A 22,111-nucleotide genomic window follows, 5' to 3' on the forward strand; every position below is an offset into this window, starting at 1 on the left:
TGTCTCTCACTGAAAGTGTCACAGGTCTACCACATTTTTTCTCTGTAAGTTACTTAAGAGCAGGTGATTCTCTGCTGGATATGGGGATACACTTGGCACGTCTTGCTCATATATGACAACATGAAAACAGTTTTTCATACCCAATTTTGAGTAAAATGAAAAGGAACCATGCACCCAGCCTCAACATCTTACAGTTCTTTCTGTTTCAACACAATCAGCAGGCACATTTATAGTAGCATTCAGAAAAAGAAAACCCCACCCACAGTGCAAACAAATGCAAAGTCTTTATGTGAACATATAAAAGGTATAAATGAAAGGTTGGGTGCAACAGCTGAAATTTCATTTATGTTAAACAGCATCTCTTAAAGCTGCCTTAAGGCAGAGGACTGTGAAGTGTCTAAAGCAGTATCTATTTTTAGGGAAGGTACGCAAGAGCCAGAGAACTGCAAACCACTAAACATTCATCTCTGCTCTGTGCAAACTGTCGGGAAAACTTACAAAGGACATGCATGCCTGTCCTAATGTAAGCTGTAAAGGACATCATATCACAAATCTTCCATCCTTTCAAAAATGAACCTGCTTTTAGATGAACACTGATGTCCATAAAAAAATCACCTGGATTTCTGAGTAGGCTTTCAACAAAGTCTCTCATCAAATGCTTTTATGGAGCCTAAGAAGCCATGCAAAATGAGAGGAATTATTCTGGTAAAGACAGAGACCAGTTGCAAGGAGCAGCAGAATTTAATCAAGTATCACGTGATTTCTTGCAAAAAGGCAGATGAAATGTGAATGAAATTCTAAGAGAAAAAAACCCACAAAAACTCTTAAAATCATATGGGCTTTAAGCTGATCTTTACTACTCAGGACATTACCTTGAAGTGATTATATATCCATGAAAACCTCATTTCAGAACTCAGTAGAGGTTAAAAAAAACCCCAATCATGTGTTGGGATTTATTATGAAGAGAGGGACAATGTACAGTCCAAGGATCCTCCTGAATGCTGAATGCTATTTGTAATTCTGTCCCCCCAACAAAAAGGAGCACAGAAATGGAAGAAAAATGCAGAAAAGCACAAGGAAGACATCAAAACTCAGAGAACCTCCATTTTAGGAACAATTAAGCAGTCATGAACTGAAGAGAATAGGACAGGACAGGAGTATATAAAAGTCACAGCTTGCTGGAGAACACTAATAGAGAGTAATTTCTCTGTATTTTTTTCCAAGAAAAAAATGTAGGAAAAGCTTACAAACTATTACAGAGCTGTAAACAAACAGAAGACTGGTCACAAAGCACGTGGTTCAGCTGTGGATCTCTGTGCTACAGGCTGTTGCCAACAGCAGAAATTTGTAAGAACAAAAGCAACGAGACAAATTCATGGTAGGTTCACCTAGAATAGCTTGGGGCAGGGGTAAGGTTCAACTGGAAGCTGCTGAAAGTACCCCAGGAGAACCTTGCAAGCTTCTCCAGCTTTAATGCAGGACATTACCCAAGGTCATGTTTCTCCTGGCTGGATCCCTTCAGAGAGCAGATGCTGCGCTAGATGGACAATTACAATGCTTGTATTATATTACCCAAGGGCATGAGCTATGGTGAGCTCATCAAATTCTTTTTTCCACTCTCCACATTGTCTCCCCACAGAACAGCAAATCAAGTCCAGGATTCTGAACAAATGAAAACCTGAATCCAAGAATTTTAAAGTACTATTTATAGTCTTTTCACTAAAATCAACTATTCTGTTTTGAGGACCTGACAAACTGGGGAATAAGAGGAAAAAAAATGTATCAGACTGAAGAATTATTTTTCATGGAAACAAAAGGCAGTCAAAAACCTATGTTACATTTCACTCCACAAGAAATTTTACATTCTTTGCCTTCCTCTTCTCAAATGTAAACAGACAGGTAAAGTCAGATTCAAAACCTTGAAATAGAGTAAATTTTATGTAAATTTCTCTCGTAAAGAACAGGTGGGAAAAACTGTGCCACAGCAATAGCTTCTCAATTAAAATTTTTGAAGCACTGCCACTCTAAGCAGGTTTAGCACCAGCTATAGTTAAAGAAGAATTTTACTCTGCTCAGTTCATGAACAAAGCTGTCATCAATTCCGTATTGCTCTATTTCATGCTTACAGGAAAGTCTGAAGAGATTTCATACCTGTGGAAGTTTAGAGGTATGAAACTGAACAGGGGCTGCACATCTGAACTGCTTTCTGTAATTGCTATGACACTGGTACCTGTCTCTAGAAAGAGAACAAAACCTGGCATCTCCCTTTTTTTATCTCAGCATTACTGTTTCTTCAGTGTCAGGCTATAATACAATAGTGTATCAGCGGATATGCTTTCAAATTATGTCAGATATATGATAAATCCTGGTGGTCTGTTTAGAAGAATAATGCCTTAAATATGCCACTTTTTCTTCTGAAAATGGATTGTCTGCAAATTGTTTAGACGCTGATTATACTGCTGCTGTGGTTAAGGAATGATGTTCCCCAATCCAGAGTTCCCACAGAAACACTCCACACCATACACTGCTCACTCACTCCTTCATCACCCCTTCCCCTGTGGAGGGCTGGACAGGAGAACTGGAGATACAAAAGGCAAAGATCACGGATTGAAATAAGAACAACTTATGGGAAACAGCAACAAGAAAGAACAACAACCAGTAACAGCAACAATATCAGAGCGTACATGCCAGGTGAATGGTTCACATGTCATGCAAAAACCTCCAACCACACCTGACCATGCTGCCACACTGTGTGACCTGGAAGGGACTCCTTCTGCCATCCCTGGAAAATCAGGAGATGTGGTAGAGAATAACCTCTGGGTCCTGACCATGCCACTTCTGGCTACTGCAAAAATGAACCTTGTCCTGGCTGGAACCAGGACAACTGTCAACAAATTGAATAAATTATATACTGTACTTTAACATGACATAAACATTTTCCTAAGACAGGTCAACTGCAAGTCAACAGGTTTCAGAATTATTAAATTTTATTCATATGGATACAAACTAATATTTATTGGCAATTATAATGATCAATTACTTGTGTTGATTTAAAGAGAAACCCCAGCAAGCTTATCTACTTCTAGTCAGCAGCACTGGTATAAGGAAGCTCTAAAAGTTGCCTTCTTAAACAACACAGCATTATTCTGCTTTTCAAAGAAAGCACTAATTCCCAGGAAACACAAAATATGATAATCCTAGTGTAAGAAAAAGCCTTTCTAGAAATATTCTGATATGTTACTCTATACTTTAATGTAACTCAAATCAGAAGAATTTATTAAAAAATTATCAACAAGCAGTAATAAATTTAGAAAATATTTTAAGATCAAAATAATTCAGCAATTTATTAAAGGAAAAGAGACTTTTAAAAAGATTCCAGGCCAACTAAAAAAAGTATTAAATAACTATGCATCAAAAATAAAATACCTACTTGCCAGTGATAGTCCTCCAAAGCTGCGCACCTGCAATTGTAGGAAAGTAAGATGAAACACAGTGCACTAAATCAGAAAGAATTTTTATTTTTATTCATAGAACATGTTCAGGATTGGCCAAAATGACCAAGGAATTGTCTGTATCAGTCAAAGAGGAAAACTGTATTATCTTACAATAACCATTCTTATATTGCTTTTTGTAAACATACAGTTAAAATCATAAATGGAAAAAGTCAGGATCTTCTATGGCTCCATTTCCACATGGAAGGATGTCATGAAGATGATAATCAACTTTTACATCAACATACCCTTTATTCTATACGCTGACAACCACGCCACATTCCTCATGAATCTGTAATAGTCTTGCCATCTAGTGGCTGGCTGGAAGTGTGAAGCAGCCACACAGATGTGTTATACTGGGAAATTTTTTTCCTGCTTTTTGGAGTGGCACTCCATTGATTTCTATTCATTACTACAAGACTCCTACAGTATTACTTTGAGAGCCTGATTTTTCTTGAACTCTGTCTACAATGGCACCAAAGGCAATAGTAAAATAAATGAGTTTACTACAGTAAATAATTATTCTGTAAGCTAGGAAACAGAGGTCTTCCTGGCCTCATCTCTAAAATGAATGGTTAAATAATCACACTGAAGTAAGAGTGGTACATCTTGGATTTGGTTACTACAAAAATATTAATTATAGGTATGAGTGAATTGACCTAAATCATTGCCTTCCAGATAGCAAGGTAGTCAATGTTTGTGGTGATTCACACAGCACAGAGCTTAAAAACCAAATTGTAAATTGGACTCTGGGCTTGTAATACTCAAGCAGGAAACAGAATCATAACCAAGACTCCCAGAAAAGGGAACAACAGTAAATGATACTTCAAAAAAGGTAGCAAATACCTGCTGTAACTTAGCAGGGAACAATGGGCTTTGGCAGTCAGAAATGACGTGTCAGTACATCACAGAGGAATACCATGCTTCTCTGACACCTATTTCCTGCTTTTGTACTATGTTCAGATGGTTTTTCAAACTTTGCATGTGATTTAACAACAAACAAAAGGCAAAATAAGGATCTTGGGAAAAAAACCAAAAAAACTTAATGGCAATGAAAATTAAAATTTAGGATGAGCACTTGTCAAGGAATTTTCATGATGGTAATGAAGTACAGGAGAGTAATTGAAAAAAACCCAAAAACACCAGACCAGCCAACAAACTCAAAATCCCTTTCAAAACTGGTAGTATTCACATAAGACTTTATACACTTTATACTGGAAACTAAATACTATACAAAGTAAAAAGAAAACACTGCTCACTTCTTATTTCAACTGTGCTAAGATAGGTAATTTCTCTATTTACAAATTTCACTGATGTACATTCGATGTCCTGAAATTTCCAAAAATTACAAGATTAATGACAGAAGAAATATGAATTTTTAGGAAAACTTTGTATTTTAGCAAAGAACACATTTTCAGACCTAGCAAGAAACAAGAATGACTATCCACTCATCTAAATGCTAAAATGAATCTCCTAATGCCCTTCTTATAAAATATAGCAAAACTTAATTGAAAATGGCAATAGACCATCACGGATCTAACTATCGCTCTCTAAAATTAGCTGATACTTTTACAATAATCATAATATTTACATGGCTTTAGGAATGAACTAGAATGCTGTAAATTGCAGGTGTTTTAAGCATGGAACTCTATCAGTACACTTACCCTTTATCTTTGAGAATACCAAATCCTTCATTATCTGAAGAATTAACACTCCAAGGACTATAAGGGAAGTCAGATGATACACTCTCCAAGGGGTCAATGCAACAAACCTAGAATGTCAAGAAGAAATATATGTTGAATACTTTAAAATTCATTGGAAGCATGCAAAAACTGACAGCTGCTACTAATACTGAAAATAAATAGGAAGAAATAGGCTCAAAAATTGCAGTAATTGAATTCAGTTTCTCCCCACAACTTTCCATGAGAAGAAAATATTGAGAGCTCCAAGCTCTCATTGTATCATTTAATGATACAAAAGTTAAACAGTGAGTTTGTAGTAGATTTTGTCCATGCTTTTATTTAAGCACAGAGAAAGTAAAGAAATCAAAGTATTTTAATTATTGCACAGAAAATACTACTTTCTAAATAATTTGTAGTTTCATTAAAATTAATTGTCTTGGCACAACACAAGAAAAAAGGTTAAATTTTTTTTTTGTTTGTTTCCTACAGAATCTATGCTCAAGCAAGATTTTTATACAAATAATTCTTTCAAACACAAAGATGAGGTAAATCTGTATCACAGTATAACACTAAAACTTTTCTTCATAACAAGCTTTCATGAATTTTGTTTTTAATTGCATAATTTTTTAGAACATGTCTAGTCAAGTCAAACAGACCAGGACTCAGAAAGTATGAATTATAATCTCATGCACTGCTGACTTTGCTATCCAGGTGTGTTTGGAGATTAGCTCTCTTATCTGTTTTCCTGCCAAATATCCGAACTCACAAAAAAAGAGTGTGAAGAAAAAACAATTAAAATTCAACTAACTAAATTAAAAAGCTGAAGTATTTTAATAGCTGGTTTTGAGCACTTTAAATCAGAGATCTGAACAGAAATAGTGAACAAGTTAATTTTTCAAAGTAAAAGCAATTAACTTCAAAAAGTTGAGGTTAGCCAAACCCAGTAAGAAGCCACTGTCCAAGGCACTGGATCAAATGAGAATACCAACAGAAACAAAATCATACAAAGCTGTGATGTTTTCAGGAATCATCTCAGATATGAAAACAGGGCAGCTGGTACCCTGTTTCTGCTGCTGAGCTTTTTTGCAAGAGGGGAAAGGGGAGTGAAAATAGTAGCAAACATGGCCACTGCAGGAATCCACGAGGCACTCTTTGAGCACACTTGGATCTTTTAGAAAGAAAATTGACTTCACAATATTTCTAACAAGCCCAGGACACACTGCTGTAGCACTCAAGTATTCCCTGAAAACCTCAAAAAGAAGGACTCCATTAAAGAAAATATCCGTGCCACTAATTTTCACATTTAACACTAACTCGTAATACCAATCACCCTGAGCAGAGCAATAAATGAATTCCAGTACAAACACAAACCCTGCAGGTTTTATCCAAATAGAAAGGGTTTTTATATCTGTAGAGAATTTGAATTACAAGACTTTTCTAAAAAATAAATGTATAAAGTCAGCACCTCTATACAATTCAGCCAGCTCAAGAAAACTAACAGAGAGATGCAGAGAAAAATTATTACAAGGCAATCTCTATCAAAACTGCCCAATCATAGCTCAATAAATCAAAACTCGTAACAGCTTTGCATCATGTTGTCCTACTATTTTTCTTGGTAATATTATTCAGCATTAAAAATCTTTACTTGTGTTTAAGTGTTAAGTTCCACGGCACGGAAGACTTTGTTCAGCTTACTTAATTTATTGATAATAGGCTGGGGAGAGAGATGTGATGCTGTATAAAAAAAATCAAATGAAGAATTTTTCATCCAAATTCTAGGCAGCAGAATTTTGTAACAAATTGCTTGGGCTTAATACCATGTCTATTCTATAGGGTCTTCATAGTGCTCCTGCATAAATGTTTATAGAATCACACAGAATACCCTGACTTAGCAATTACCTTTGGCCACTCTTTGATGGTCTCAAATACATCAATATGAAAATTTATATACAAGTGTGTGCATGTGTGCACGTACACACACATCTTACTAGCTTTTCAAGGTAAGATCAGATGCTTACTAAGAAGGCTTAGTATATCTTTCAAAAAATGCACAGAACATGTCTGACCTACTTTATGCTCACAACTAAACCATACTGTTAGTTTCACTGCAATCACAGCTGTCACCTGCTGTTAAAAACAATTGCACTAATGCGGACTAGGATTAGCAAGAAAGGATTAACAAGGTAGCATTCTCTCTGAAAGATGCTTCCAAGTCATGTCATTCCATCTTCTCAATACTGCAGTCTCTCTACTCCAACGTTTGTGGAAAAAAACTGCAATCTAGATGAAGCAGCTAATGTAGCCACCAAACAAGGACTCTTCACTTGTGTGGAAAGCTTTGAATTGTTCTGACTGAACTTCCCATGCCTTAACATTATTAGCTCTTTACCTAGACTGTGATGTTTGCACAAAAGACCATCCCTTGTAAATTTATTCACAGCCAGCTCACATCAGCCCTCAGGTGCCAAAGCAACACAGATTAGAAAACTGTTTGTGAACCATGTGTCGGAGATCCACATCCTTAAAGCCCTTCCTGGTGAAAAGCTGATAAGGTCCCCTTGTACTTTTTTGGAATGTATTTACCATAAGTTTATCAAAAGGTTACTTCAACATGCTGGGATCTGAAAAACACTTAATATGCTACCACTGTCAGGATTCAAAATTCTTCTTGGAATTATCAACATGATGCATAACAACCAGACTAACAGTTTCTGTGGTTAGGGCATTCCCCTTCTTTTTAAAGAAAAATAATGGACTTCACTCTTAAGCATTTCTAACACACAAATCTGACAAGAATGAAAGGCTCCAGAATGACATCTTCATATATTGCACTCCTGTTTTGTAGAAGAATGCTATGTAAGAGAAGCTTACTGAACATGCGCACTTTTTTAAGCAAAAAAAAAAAAAAACAGACTGAAGTTCAAATTGTTTAATTTCATCTCAAGAGGTGTGGAAGCAAAAACCATTACTAGAGCCATAACCAAAATTTGTTCCCCCTTTGAAAACTGCAGTATTTTGTGAATGTTTTTTGGGAGGAACGGGGTGTTAAGAATACAATGGTTAAAACAATTGCACAGAAATATGCATTCCAAATATCTACTTCAGCAGTTAACAGGACAGCTTGCTCAACAAGGGGACAAGAAACTTTGCTGTAGGCAGTGCAGGACTGCAAAAAAACCCAGTCATGAGGTGCCCAGAAGTCAGTCCCTGGCACTGGCTGGAACAGGCATTCCCTGCATAGGAAAGGCCCTCACTCACTCAGACACAGCCCCAGGGGTGGGATACGAACACCTGGCTTTGAGGCTGTGAGAAATGTCCGCCCCTTGCACTGATGGCAACGGTGGCCCTGCTGTGTAGGATGTCCCCTGGTCCAGAGCACCCAAGTGAAAGAGCTACTGGAGGTGCTAAGCAGGTGGCAGATCACTATGGAGCAGGACTTTCAAAAGCTTAATTGTGTAAGAATCCAAGCAATGTGTTCCAACTGGAGCTCACTTGTGCAAGCCGGACTAGCTGACCTCCATCTGTTCTGCCAAGCTATGTTCTTCTACGTAGGAAGAATACAAGTGTGATGGAGCCAAGCCTGCCACTCAACTCCACCGTGGAAGATTGAAAAACCGTTTATGTGAAATGAAATAGAGTGCCATCAATGGATAATTAAGCAGTGATTGTCTACAAAGGTTGTGGAATTTCCAGCCTTGATGGCTGCGAAGACAAAATCCTGAGCAATCTGATCTGAATTAAGTACTGATCTTATATTTTGAGCTGCAAGTCATACTAGAGACCTCATAAAGCCCATACCAACCTGAATGGTATTTTCATTCAGTGACTATTTTAGGCTATTAGAAATGGTTGGCAAATATTTTTCGGTAAGATGCTGACCTTAGAACTTAAAGGCACAACAGTTTGTTTCTGAGCCTGGTTATACTGCAGCTGTACTGAAATGACTCTAAACTACACGAGAATCAAAACTTGACAACTTCCACAATTAAAAGTGGAAATTCTTCAACTGCATGATGGTGAACCTAAAGATAGAAAAGTACACTAAAGGTACCTTCTCCTTCTTGTCTTTTCTCCAGTTCTTTACAGTATGGGATGGTCGTATGTCAATACTGTCAATTTGTTGTATCAAACTGCATGTATCTCACAGTGTACCAGAACTGACCCAGAGCACCTGGGACAATTAACTGCACAAACCAGATTATACAAAATTATTCAAGTGCCATGAGCCAGCTAAGAAATTTTGAGGGTTAACAATATCATACAATATTGCAGTGAGTAAACGTGACAAAAACTTACAGGGTATGACAAAAGCTATTTTTTAAATTGTATTACGAGATACAGGGAAGGCACAGAGCTACCACCTTGTTTCAAATATTAAATAAATCAAATTGATTCTTTCATATCAGCTGTTAAGGGTTTGGGTTTTTTACAACACATTCTAGAACCATGAATGAGTTGCACTTTGTAAATGCAGAATGTAAGAAAACATTTAATCAAAAACTAAATTATTTAGACTATCAGCAGCCAGCACTAGTTATTTCTGGAAAGCCTTAGCAGGTACATTTTTAATAACCATCTATCCTTAGATGAATTCCAGAGATAATCACATAAATAAATGAAAGCTGTCAATAACACAGTTGTGAGCATGAAGCTTTGCTTCACCATCAGCTTCTATGACACATTTATTGGCTGCATGAGTGACTCGTGGACTTCAGTTCCATGTTCCACAAACGTTCTGGTTCCTCTTAAAACCAGAGGCCAAACTCTTCAAAATAATTCTGTGGAGTTCTAAAGAGTGCAGGTTGGTATATAACTGTTACAACCTCATAAACTGTTTAGGTGAAAATCTACAGACACCTTTCAGCCAGGGTTGGTCTTCTTCCAGTCAGACACTGATAAACAAGCATGGCCTATGACATAAACCACACAGAGAACGGTCCTCCCCTGTGGACAGGAAATATTTCTAGTGCATTTTGAGAATACTGAACTGCTCATTTCAAAGCTATGTGTACTTTGTTCTTACAGTGGACCACCTAACACTTTCAGACAAACATCTACAGTAAAGGCATTTGGGTAAGGAAAAGATGTGGTAACAACTGTTTCCTGGTGGTAACTTTCCTGCTTGGAGATGAATGTAGACCATTCTTTCCATGCTTAATGCTGGAGCAATCAACACCTGTCTGGCTGCAATAAATTCTGGTGACTGTCTCAAGCAGGAGCTCTGGGGAAGAGGGCTTGTTTTCTTTTAATTACAGCATGAAGTGCACTGCCTGAACAACATTTTTGAAATACTTGGTAAGGGTAGCATCAGAAAGCTTGTGCCCTTACTGATCACTGGGTCAATAATTTTGTTTGCCTCCTGTGAATGAAGAAGGAAAAATATACAATCAAATCTATTTTATTTACAGGTAATTTAATGCTTAAACTCTCCTAACTGAAAAAACATACCAAAGCAGGTTTGTGAATCCCGTTTTTTATGTCTGTTAAATTTACAACTTTTATGTGAATTGCTCTTCTATATAAATGATTTTCATACTAAACCTCTGTAAATATCAAATGCTGAACCTACAAATACAGATATCCAAGCCTCGAGTATTCAAAACACTGGAAGTCAGAACTCAATAATCCAGTATTTTTCCTATTGTTCCTTTAGCACATCTTGCGGTACAACACTAGCTGGCAATGGAGGTTGCTCACTTTTCTCCTGCCCTGGTGAGATGGGAAGGAGAATGGAAAGAAGCAAAAGCTGGAGCTTAAAAACACTTAAATAATTGAAAAAAGTTAATAAGAGTAACAATAATAATAAATGAAATGTGATACAACAAAAAGAGAGAGGAATAAAATCCAAGAAAGACCCGTGATGCACAATACCACTGCTCATCACCCGCTGACCAGTGCTCAGCCCAGCCTGATCAATGATGGGCAGCTCCTGGCCAGCTCCTCCCAGGTTGTGTACTGGGCATGACACACTGTGGTTTGGAATATCCCTTTGGCCACTGCTGTTCAGCTCTCCTGGCTGTGCTCCTTCCTGGCTCCTTGTGCACCTGCTCACTGGCAGAGCACGGAAAACTGGAAAGTCCTTGATTTAAGGTAAGCAGTGCTCAGCAAAAACTGAAACACCAGTGTGTTATCAACTTTGTTCTCATACTGAATCCAAAATACAGCACTGCAACACTGTACCAGGAAGAAAAATAATTCCATCCCAGCCGAAACCAAGACACCTGGTCTGAGCCAAAGTATTTAGATAGCTGTTCAAAAACTATAGTGCAAAAATCCCTTCCCAATTCCTGCATAAAAAGTGTAGATTTTCACTTAAGGCAGAGTAAGTTATGCATATTTTTTTGGGGTAGAATCTCTTTATAGAATAGAATTTGGTACAATATTATATTTACATGACATTTAACTGTCAACCTGCATATCTAAAAAATACACAAAAACTGGCACAGCAGATTCTGTGTTGAAGAGAGGGAATTACATGTAAAACCCCACATCTGTATATGTGCTGTCAAAGATTTTAGAAGGAATAATGATTTAAATTTGGTGAAAAAAACTTCCTCACCCTTCCAAAAAGCATAATTTGTGGAATAAAATAATTTCAAAACCATTTACTCCACATCTTACATTAATTAAAATTTAAAATATGGACACCAGCACTCTGGGTGCCTGGCATCTTGAATTTACAAAGCTGTATATCTTTTTAACTGAAAACCTGTGAAATATTGTAACAGAATGCTTCTTAAAAACATGACATAAAGATGTTTTAGATCACATCTAATTTAGTGGAGAAAAACCTTCCATAAAGACATAAATTAGAAAGTAGCACCATTTTTCACTTCAAGTTTTTCTCTAACTGAGTTCCATCCAAAAACTTAGGTATTAGAGATATTTCAAACAGAGTAAAATGAAGGACTGAAAAGCAGTTGATTTGTAACCTGTGTGCCAGGTAGCAAAGAGTGTTCCATTGGAAAGCACCCAGAAGTCTAAAAATTCTATCACTAGGTACATAAAAATAAACAAATAATTAAAAAAAAAAATACACACACACAAAAAAACCCTCAAGCAGAAAAGGCATGCTTATTATTCTAAAGCTTGCATCTTTTTTAAAAATTTCTTTCTTTGTTAAGACAAAGAAAACTCAGGCATCAACCTTTTATTCAAAGAGCTTATTTGTCAGGTTTCACTGAAAAGATTAGGATTGTATTTATTCAGCCAGAAAGCACAGACCAAATCAGGATTTTTTTTAGAAAACCTTCTAGAACTTACTTGGGAAAAAAATTAATAATAAATAAACCTCTTGTCCTAAGAAACAGACTCCAAGAAATTTAAATTACTGTTACTTTGACAGCCATCTGTAGAAGGGGTAGTTCTCGGGAAGGTCCGTGCACAGGTTTCAGAGCAAAAGCAAGGATGGCTGGAAAATGCTAACTTAACACAGAGGATAGGAATTTAAATTGCGTATTTTTTCTACCCCAACTCAATAAACCAGCTCTTAAACTTAAAAATAAGTCGAAATAAAACCAAAAATAGTCTAAGTCTCTAAGAAAAAAAAAACACTAGAAAAATCATTCCAATGCTTTACATTTAATCACCAAAGACAAATGTGCTTATAAACTGGTACATTTGGAAGTATATTGGTGGTCTGAGAAATAGGATTAAGTTAATAATTTCACATTGCAAAATTATCTCACACTGTTTGCAAGGAAACCTCTTGAGGAATGCAGCCGTTAGAATCATGTTTCAATATCTGTGCTTTTGCTTCAGATTTACTGCAACCTGTTGCATTCAGACAGGCACATAAAAAACAATTGAGAAGGAGAAGGTTTAAATTACCTAAACTACACACCTTCTGACATGACATCAAATTCTATTGCTACATCAGTGAGAACAGGGTATGATGATTCCATGGAAATTAAAATTATTTTTATTTAAACACATAACATCCAATAACCTAGCTTCCTTTGTTTTTGCAGACAAATGCCCAGATGACCTTAATTAACCTGTGCTCTGGCAAAGTACAGAAGAAATCTTAATCCCATTTTCTCATACAGTAGCTCCAGTTTGAGCAGTAGCACCTCTACCATGCTGCCCTAAATCTCCTTTTCTTTAATGCCCTCATTAGTCTTGTAACATCTACCATGGAGCGTAGCATATCCCCCTAAAACGTCCATTGTTCTCAAAATTCTACTTACTATTTGAAAGGTCTCATTATTTTGAAGCAATACACAAAGAAATTATAATTTCTCTCTTGAAACAACTAGACACAGCCTACGTACGTTTCAGCAAGACACAATAAACACAAGCCATGCTGCAATTCACTTCTATTCTCCTTTGTTCTGGATCTCCATCTTCCATAAAGTTCTCATCCTAGATTTGATCCTAAATTGTTCAGTAATGCTCGCTTTTCCTCAAATACCCCACTTGATTCTTTCCTGACTGATCCTGATTTCATCTTGTTCGTTGAAAAATGCTGTCAGCTGTCCAGGTTTTTATGTAACACCGTCTGGCTCTTAAACAATGTCAATTTTTATTCCTGTAAACTAATCTCCCAGCCAAAAGTATGCAAACTGTCACTAAAAAGCTGTTAATGGCTTTTAATTATTTTTTCTAACAAAATAAAATGAATTTAACCTTCTGTTCCACTTTTCTACCTCCAAAGCCTTCAAAAGTTTTCATAATTTGTATTGGAAAAATGAACATAAGCCTAAAACTGCCTGGGTAAAAACAAGTACACGCTAAAACTGTATCACAGCCTGTGCTGAGGCTGGAATTTTATCTTTTCTTGAGGAAGATTATTTTAGATTACCACCTTCTAGGAAGCAAAAAACCAACAAACCACAAACATTTTTTAAGCTTGAAGAAATATCAGCAATTTGCTGCACTACAGCTGGGTGTAATAAAATAAATCTCAATACCAATAAGATACAAAGACCTAGCAAAAGGCAGCAAATTAACTAAGTTAGGACTAACAGACTAGAAGAAACAAACTAGCAACCATATAAGAAACCCATTCATGTGAATGCACAGTGAATTTCAAAACTGCATATGCCATAATTTTTTTCTTCTCTTTTCTGATAATGAACATTTTATCATTACAAAAGAATAATGTCAATAGTTCACCTACGCTGCTATTCCTGCTTGAGTGATCACAGACAAACTCTTATTAGAATTTAAGGCAGGACTATTTGCATGTGTGCTATCCTGATACTTCCGATTTTGGGAAAGTAATCCCAAAACAACTACAAATGTAGCTCTAAGATTTCCTGTGACAAAGACAGCCAAAGACCAAAATTTTCCGCATTCAAAACCATCTTTAACGCCTGGGTGCTATAAGGATAAATCCATATGTGTTCTCATGACTTGGAGGATATTACAAATTTAATTAGATGATCTGAAAACCAGCATACTACAAACTGGCTTCAGAATATCAATACCCTGCCTTACTCCAACTCACTTAATTTTCATGTATTTTTCTTTGTTATGTTTCTTCTTTTATGTTTTGATTTCAAAGATTTCTTTTATTCCAGCTCTCACTTAATTTGGCATTTTGTCACCAAGAATGTCCTCTAAGTAGTTCCCCAGACTACATTTTTAGTGATCGCCACAGTCAGCACCAACAGTGAACAAAAATGTACAGTCCACAAATATATAAAACAGAGGTACTGCATGTCTTACAGGTCAGTTTCTTGTAACAAAGGATAAAAATGCAAGCATACATTGTGCATGCACACTGCTCTCTAAATGGGCAGAAATCTTGCTCTACAGTCAAGCATTGAGGTATAGCAGCGGTAGCATTTCCAAGTTGTGCGCAAATACATGAAAGAAATGCAGAGTTTAGTACTGCTTTCTTACATTGAAAGAATAAATGAATGAATGAAAAGTACTTTGAGATCTCTTCATGGTATACTTATCATTTCCAAGCAGAGATTTCAAGAAACACTTTAAGAACAAAGCTTAAAGTGAACTAAATACTTTAAAACAAAACAAACACTTCAATAACAACTCCTAAAACAAACTGGATACTTCAAAACACACCAAGCCTCTAAACTCTGAATGTGTGTTTTGTTACTAACATTTAAAGAGTAATGAGATTTTCTGTCTGGAAAAGACTCAATCTCTACATGATGCAATGCACACAGACAATTCAGATATAAGCAATATTGTTTTCTCTCTTGTTTCTCTCAGAAAATGGAAATGTTCACTAGGTCTGAGACCAAACAAAAACAAAAAGTATGAGTACGGATGGTGACAAAATGCTATTTTTAATGCTAAATTAGGCCTGCACACCTGTCTAAATCAAGGACTAACACTTGTATTTCAGTTACTTTGTTGAGCCAGTACAATAACGTCACATAACATTGTTAAAAACAGACCTGCAGTAACATGCAAATATACCTTCTGAGGTCAGAAGGTATATTAAAATCCCAAAAGAAAAATGTGAGTTTGGGGTGGTGAGGAGAATAGCAAATAGGGCGATGCAATGAAATTGTTCCACAAGGAGATGGGAAAAAAGACCTATTACATCTTGGTATTTCTGATGCCTCCCTTCACAAAAAATCCTAGGGAAATCAGGAAATTGGGCAATTGGTGAACAGATGCAACTGGTGAATATAGGGATGACCTTGCAGACATGAATATACTTAGGTTTGAAACATTTACCTGCAGATAGAAAGCACATATTTGAAATAAATAGCTGCAAACTACAAAACACATGGAACAGTACAGAATTACTGAAAATAAACTCTGGCCTTGTAGAAATTTAAAATTACAGACTAGGAGAATAAAAAGCTACCACTATTCCCTCTATTCCATACACACAGAGAATAATAATTAGGATAGAATGCTAGCTAAAAAATCTAGAACTGAATGTTAATATTTAGCTAAGATTAAACCTAAGACTGAAAGTTATCAGTCAACAGCCTAGCACTTGGAACACCTGGAGTGAACTTCTGCATCAGCAGAGTTTCTCTGTTCTTGGGCCAATCACTTTTTCAGAACAACGGGTGTAAAGCAGGGGAAAAAAAAAATCAACTTTTTTTTCCTGTGTTATTTTTTACTTCAGTCTGCAAACTTTATACAGCACAAGAATCTAAATCATATTTCAGATGGTCAGGTGCAAAATAATATATATATTTAATTTAACTCTTGTTCATTTTAAAGATTTTCAGTCAGGTTCATTTAGGGCAAGAGGTTAAAGCTGTTTGTGGTGAAAAAATAATGGAGGTGGTAACTGAAAAACGCTTTTTCAATAGCCAGATTTGTGTCTGCTTTTACTGCTCTCTTATTAAAGAGTCCACAATAAATCAACAAAATCAGAATGAAATTAAGTTAGTAAATTTCTTATACTTACAAGAACAATATCCTAGTAGTAGCCATCAAAAATGCATTTATATACAGTACAATGGCTAAGAGATTCTTAACACAAAAAAGGCTACAATGGAATATATTAAAAAAAAAAATAAAATATCCAGTGACACCAGAAAAACAGTTCACTCTCAGCAGCTTCAACTGCAACAGTTTATACACAAAGTATTCTGATGGGTGTACATACAAGAACTGAAAATAACCATGAGGAAAACAGTCACAACAAAATTAAATGGATGGGAGGAAGGACCTGGTGTTGCTTTTCCAAAATTCAGAAAACTGTAAAATTAAACCTCACCTCCCTTTTCTCCCTGTTCCACCAATGCTGTTGCAGTGGGAGAAGTCTCCCATCCAGCAATACAGACTTCTCAACTCCAGGATATCCTGATGGGAGGCCACAGGCACTGGGAGTCCCCCTATGGGGCAGGGATACTTGCAGGTATATGACAAAGAAAGAAGAGGCACATGAAACAGGAGCTAGGAAATGTTCCTTCTACCTATAAGCTCCAGCCAGGACAAAGCCCTGTTCCGAGAGACTTCACAGCAGCAGCGGTGGACACTTGTTCCCAGTCCTGAAGCAGTAGCAACTGTGTGAGTCATCACAAACAAGGCTGACCAGCTGGATCTCAAGCAAGAAAAGGAGAAGGAGCAAACACACTGCTCTGCAAACACTCATGATCCAAACACCAAACAGGGAAACGTGACCTGAGATTTAAATGATTGTTTAATTTTCAAAGTGTCAGATTTCATGGGTTTGCTAACAAGATCTTTCCTGATGTTTTCAAACCACATCATTCCAGCTTCTACACATTTCCTAGTTCGTCCACACCTCTCAAAAGTCCCTGGCGCTAGGACAGAGCGTTTCCCTCTGAGGTACAGTACCACCAAATTAAAATGAGCAATCCATGCCCTGACTTTTGCTGTTCCAACTCATCTTGAAAGTAACGAAGTAGAGTGAGCTATGAATTTTGATAAAATAACTTCAAATACTGGTCACATACCAAGCTGCCGGTAAGACTATCAAAGGAGACGTCCTACAGGCATTGAATAACGCAGGCATTGTGTACCTCGCTTTTGATCAAATCTGGCAAAATAACAGCCAATGGGTTGACCAGCAGCTACTACTCCTTGGGACATGGAAATGTATTCTGCTAGACATTGTCCCTGAAGATTTTATCAGAGCCACGTTGAAAAGAAATATGAAGCATGACTCTTCCAAATGGCTGAAAGAACAGGTGACCTCTGAAGAATGCAGAAAATGAGAGCAAAACCATGTAACTCTCAGAACGAAAGGATTTACCATGGATACCTAAGAGCAAGACGGACAATAAAAGTCAACCTGAATTAGATGTCATGCGCACTCTGCTCCTGGGATCAAAGAGGATAAAATGATTTTGAAAATATTTGCAGAGATTTTCTTGTGCAGCACAAAGCTCCAGAAAGTTTTCTTTCTATGACTTGCATCTCATGTTTAAACACCACACTGTTAAGGTTATAGAGAACCAAGAGGAGTTTGTTATTAATCATCTGCACAGCTTGTTTACCTCTTATTCACATTAAGAGGAAAGGGGGCAGTTCTAGCCAAAGGAAAGGAAACACCACTCAGTCATAAGAGCCTCTGCAGTATTATTAGACAGTGCACTAATTTATAAATCGCTCCACATGATCAAGCACACATATAACAACATTTTAGATGAGAAAGCAAAAATCACAGGCATTGGCAAAACCTAAGATCATGGGAAAGCCCTGAAGTTTCACAGAGAAAGACAACTTTTTTTTCTACAGAAATTAACAGAACAGACACGACAAGCACAACAATGAACACATCCCTTTGTTAATCTCTGGTGTTTATTCAACTAAACTATCTCTGACTACAAAAAGCTTAGTCCAAAAAGAGAACTGGTGCACTGCAGTAACATTCCAGATGAATGTTACACTTCACAAAGACTCCACTAAGTAGGCCACCAATTTGGAAAAGCACATATACCCAAAGTGAACTCTCAAGAACCGGACCAGGGCATCGGCACAGCACTACCGATGGGCTCGGGACCTGATTTCAGCAGGTTTCAAAACTCTGCACAGAAATGCGGGCCCGCAGCTCATCTCGGCTTTGACAAATCCGAGTTCTCAGGCGGGGTGTCCTGCAGCCGCCCTGCTCAGCTTCCATCTGAGATTCCTCCTCCTTATCATCATCACGCCTCGTGCTGCGGGATACGGAGGCAGAAGGCGTGTGTGTGCGAGGCTAGGGCGCAAACCCGCGGTGAAAGAACCCGGCCGAGCAGATGCACTCAACGCGAGGGCCACGGCCAGACCCGGGGCGGCGGCTGGGGGCAGGGAATGCCGTGGCGCAGGTGAAGCGAAAAGCGGGACCTTCCCTGGCCGGGGGCGCGGATCAGCGCCCCAAGAAGAGCGGTCGGGAGAGGAGGGCAGGGGGGCAAACGCCGCTGCCGGGGGCCGGGGGGAGGAGACGCCCGGTTCGGGCGGGGCGGCCAGGGGGCTTTCCCATCCCGGGGGGCGGTCCCGACCCCGGCGCCCACCCCGGCCCGGCCGGCTCACCAGAAGAGCAGGTTGGCGCAGACGAAGCCGCCCAGGCTGCGGAGGGGCCGCTCCCAGCTCAGCGCCGCCGCGATGCAGCAGCCCACGGCCAGCCCCGTCTCTCCCAGCACCGCCGCCGCCCCGGCCCCGCCTGACACCTCCGTCGGCTCCGTCTCCGCGGGCGCCGCCGCGCCTCGCTCCTGCGCGGCCTCCGCGTCGTGGGGCTGCGCGGGCACCGCCGCGCTCGCCATGGCTCCGTACGGCCGGCGGGCTGCGGCTCGGCCGGGCGGAGCTGGAGCTGAGGCTGGGCTGGGGCTGGGGCCGGGCCGGGCCGGGGCGGCGGAGGCGGGCCCGGGGCGGAGCGCGGCGCTGCCCCCGCCATTCCCCGCGCCCGCCTCCGCGCAGGTGCCGCGGGGCCGCGGCGGGCGGGGCTGGGGCCGGGGCCGCTGCCCCTGGCTGGAGCTTCCTCGGGCTGCAGGAGGGTGAGCGTCCCGGTGCCCTGCTGGGGGAAAGCTGGGACACCCGGCTGCTCTTTAGCTGTGGGAAGGCGATGCCCACCGGAAGGTGTTGCCGGTGAGACTTGTCCTTCATCTCCTGCTCGCGTGTGCGTGCCACAGCTGGAGCGCGTCCAGCGAAGGACCACCGAGTTGATAAGAGGGCTGGAGTACTTCCCCTACGAAGACAGGTTGAGGAAGTCGGAGCTGTTCAGCTTGGATGAGAGGAGATTGTGCGAGGACCTCATAGCAATCTTCCTGTATCTGAAGGGAACCTGCAGGGAGGCTGGAGAGGGGCTCTGTCAGGAACTGCTGATAGGACAAGGGGCAATGGGTTCAAATTGAAAGAGGGGAAATTTAGGTTAGACTTTAAGGAGAAATTCTTTGCTGTGCGGGTGGGTAGACACTGGAAGAGGTTGCCCAGGGGCGTTGTGGATGCCCCATCCCTGGCAGCGTTCAAAGCCAGGCTGGATAAAGCCTTGAACAGCTTGGTCTAGTGGGAGGTATCCCTGCCCGTGGCAGGGGAGGTGAGACTAGATGATCTTTAATGTCAATTCCTTGACATTCTGTGATTCCATGATTCTATATTAATGTTCCCCAGAATACTGAAAAAAACAAATGCAAGCAAGTTGTCATAATGCTGGAAGCTTCTAAGACCACAGCAGAGCCAATGGGAGTTTGATGGCTTACATCTGCATCTTAAATATCCAAGAAATATACTTAAAATCTATACTGTGCTGTCCTGTCATCCGCACTGCTCCCTATCTGGCCAGCCCCAGGCTCCAGATGGAAGCGTGGCACTGTGTTCGAGCTGGGGATGTGAGTAATAGCTGATGGGAGTCTGAATTCTGGGGAGCATGCCTGGTGAGAGTTGTCACTTGGACATCTGTTGCTTTATAACAAGAGCCAAAAATTGGAATCGTTGAAGGTGTTTCACAGGATAAGGTGTGTAAAATAAAATAATTTTACTGCAAGAGCAAGAATAATAATTTTGAATTGGGAATTGACATCTGTTTCAAGCTTGAGTTACTCAGAATGGTTTTTTGATGGGAAAAGGTGTCTCAGTTGAAGGTCAACTTTTTTTTTTTTTTTTTTTTTTTTTCTCTGAGGTAAGAGAAGACAAAATAAAATTACAGCATTAAGTTGTAACATTGGCTGCGGATTGCAAGTCTACTGTGTGTTTTCCCCAAACAGCCTTGGAAAGGAGTTGCTTTATTTTTCTTATTCCACATGCTCTCTCTAGCACCTGAGAGGAAACATCCAGAATGTTTTTCTACATAGGCAATTAACATTTTTCTAATGGACATTTTAGTTTTATGCTAATTAGTTATATTTTTATGCCCTTGTGTCTAAAAAACCCAGAGCCAGGTGCATCTACCTGAATAATAAGCCCAGCTTAAATGCGATTAAGTGTTGTCTCCAAAAGTCTGAGAGGGCAAAAGGTAAGAGACAGGCTCCTCTAGTAACCTGAAACACACGTGGAAAAGAAAGGGAAGTAGTTGCAGCAAGGCTGGAGAAATACTTTGTTCTCTTTCTTCAGTTTTGTGCTGATAAGTAAAAAATTGTCCTAAAAAGGCTTGGTCAAAACAGAGCGTTCTTCGTGTGCTGGAAAACAGGCAGCTGTCTCCCGTGTGTGCAAGCAGCTGCTCACAGTTAATGAGCTCTCCTCCCGCTGTCACTTGGGCATCTTCTGCTTTCCTAGGTTGAGTAGTAGTGATTTGCTTCCCTGGTTTTGAGAGAGGCAGCAGAGCTGGAATCCTAACAGGAAATCTTAAAGGTCCACAGGAGTAAACCCAGCCTTTTTGCAACGAAAAAGGAGGTAGAGAGATGGGCAGAAATGAGAGAGTTTCTCCTATACTCAGCCTTTTTTCAGGTCATTGCAGGATGCCAAGCTGCTGCTCTGGTGAACACTGCCCATAACTTGCAGAAACCATGCCCAGCTTAGCCAGCGGCAGTTTGCTTTCCCTTGCTAGCATTCAGTTATTTCAGCAATGTGGGCGGTCCTATCCAGCATCCAAATCTGGCTAACTCCAAACAGTTAATAGGTAAGCCTGGGAAGGAGTCAGATGTTCCTCATGCACTTTTAAAGTGACCGTGGGATGATAAGACTCTGAAAGAGCACTGGAGTTAAAATGTTAAAATTAGAGTTTAACCATCCATAGAATAATGGCAATGTAATCCCACTTCCCTAAGGATTATAACCATGGCAAGTTTGTGGCAATCCTCCCTTACCAATATTCAACTCCTTTTTTAAAACATTTGAGGATGATTTTATCTTCCCGCTGCCCCAAATTTTTACTTTCTGTGACACTCCCTTCAGTCACTAGTGTTCAAAAATTCCCTCCTCTCTCTCCTCAGAAAAGGAGGGATGGAATCTGGAGGGTGGGGGGAGGATGAGGTGAGGTTTCCGTGGAAAGGGTAGTCCACAAATAAGGGAGCTCTTGGATTTCAATTAAATTTGCATCCATCCTAGATTACTCCTCAGATTTCCTGTCACATACCATGAAGGATATGAACAGAAATTGATGAAAAGCTTTTCCAGAAAAGG

At 39.5% G+C, this 22,111-nt stretch overlaps 1 protein-coding gene across 1 annotated transcript in view; it reads right to left on the minus strand.

Annotated features, from left to right (window-relative positions):
* RETREG1 (reticulophagy regulator 1) overlaps positions 1 to 19,320 on the minus strand; it is a 65,028-nt gene extending 45,708 nt beyond the window's left edge. Inside the window, exons 1-3 of the mRNA XM_040064694.1 lie at positions 19,091 to 19,320; positions 5,156 to 5,262; positions 3,431 to 3,461 (exon numbers count right to left, since the gene is read on the minus strand). Coding sequence (XP_039920628.1) covers positions 3,431 to 3,461; positions 5,156 to 5,262; positions 19,091 to 19,320 — 368 coding nt within the window. The remainder of the gene's footprint in view (positions 1 to 3,430; positions 3,462 to 5,155; positions 5,263 to 19,090) is intronic.
* Positions 19,321 to 22,111: the final 2,791 nt, after the last annotated feature.

This window comes from Hirundo rustica, chromosome 1 (assembly GCF_015227805.2).
Source record: "Hirundo rustica isolate bHirRus1 chromosome 1, bHirRus1.pri.v3, whole genome shotgun sequence".
Classification (NCBI taxonomy): domain Eukaryota; kingdom Metazoa; phylum Chordata; class Aves; order Passeriformes; family Hirundinidae; genus Hirundo; species Hirundo rustica.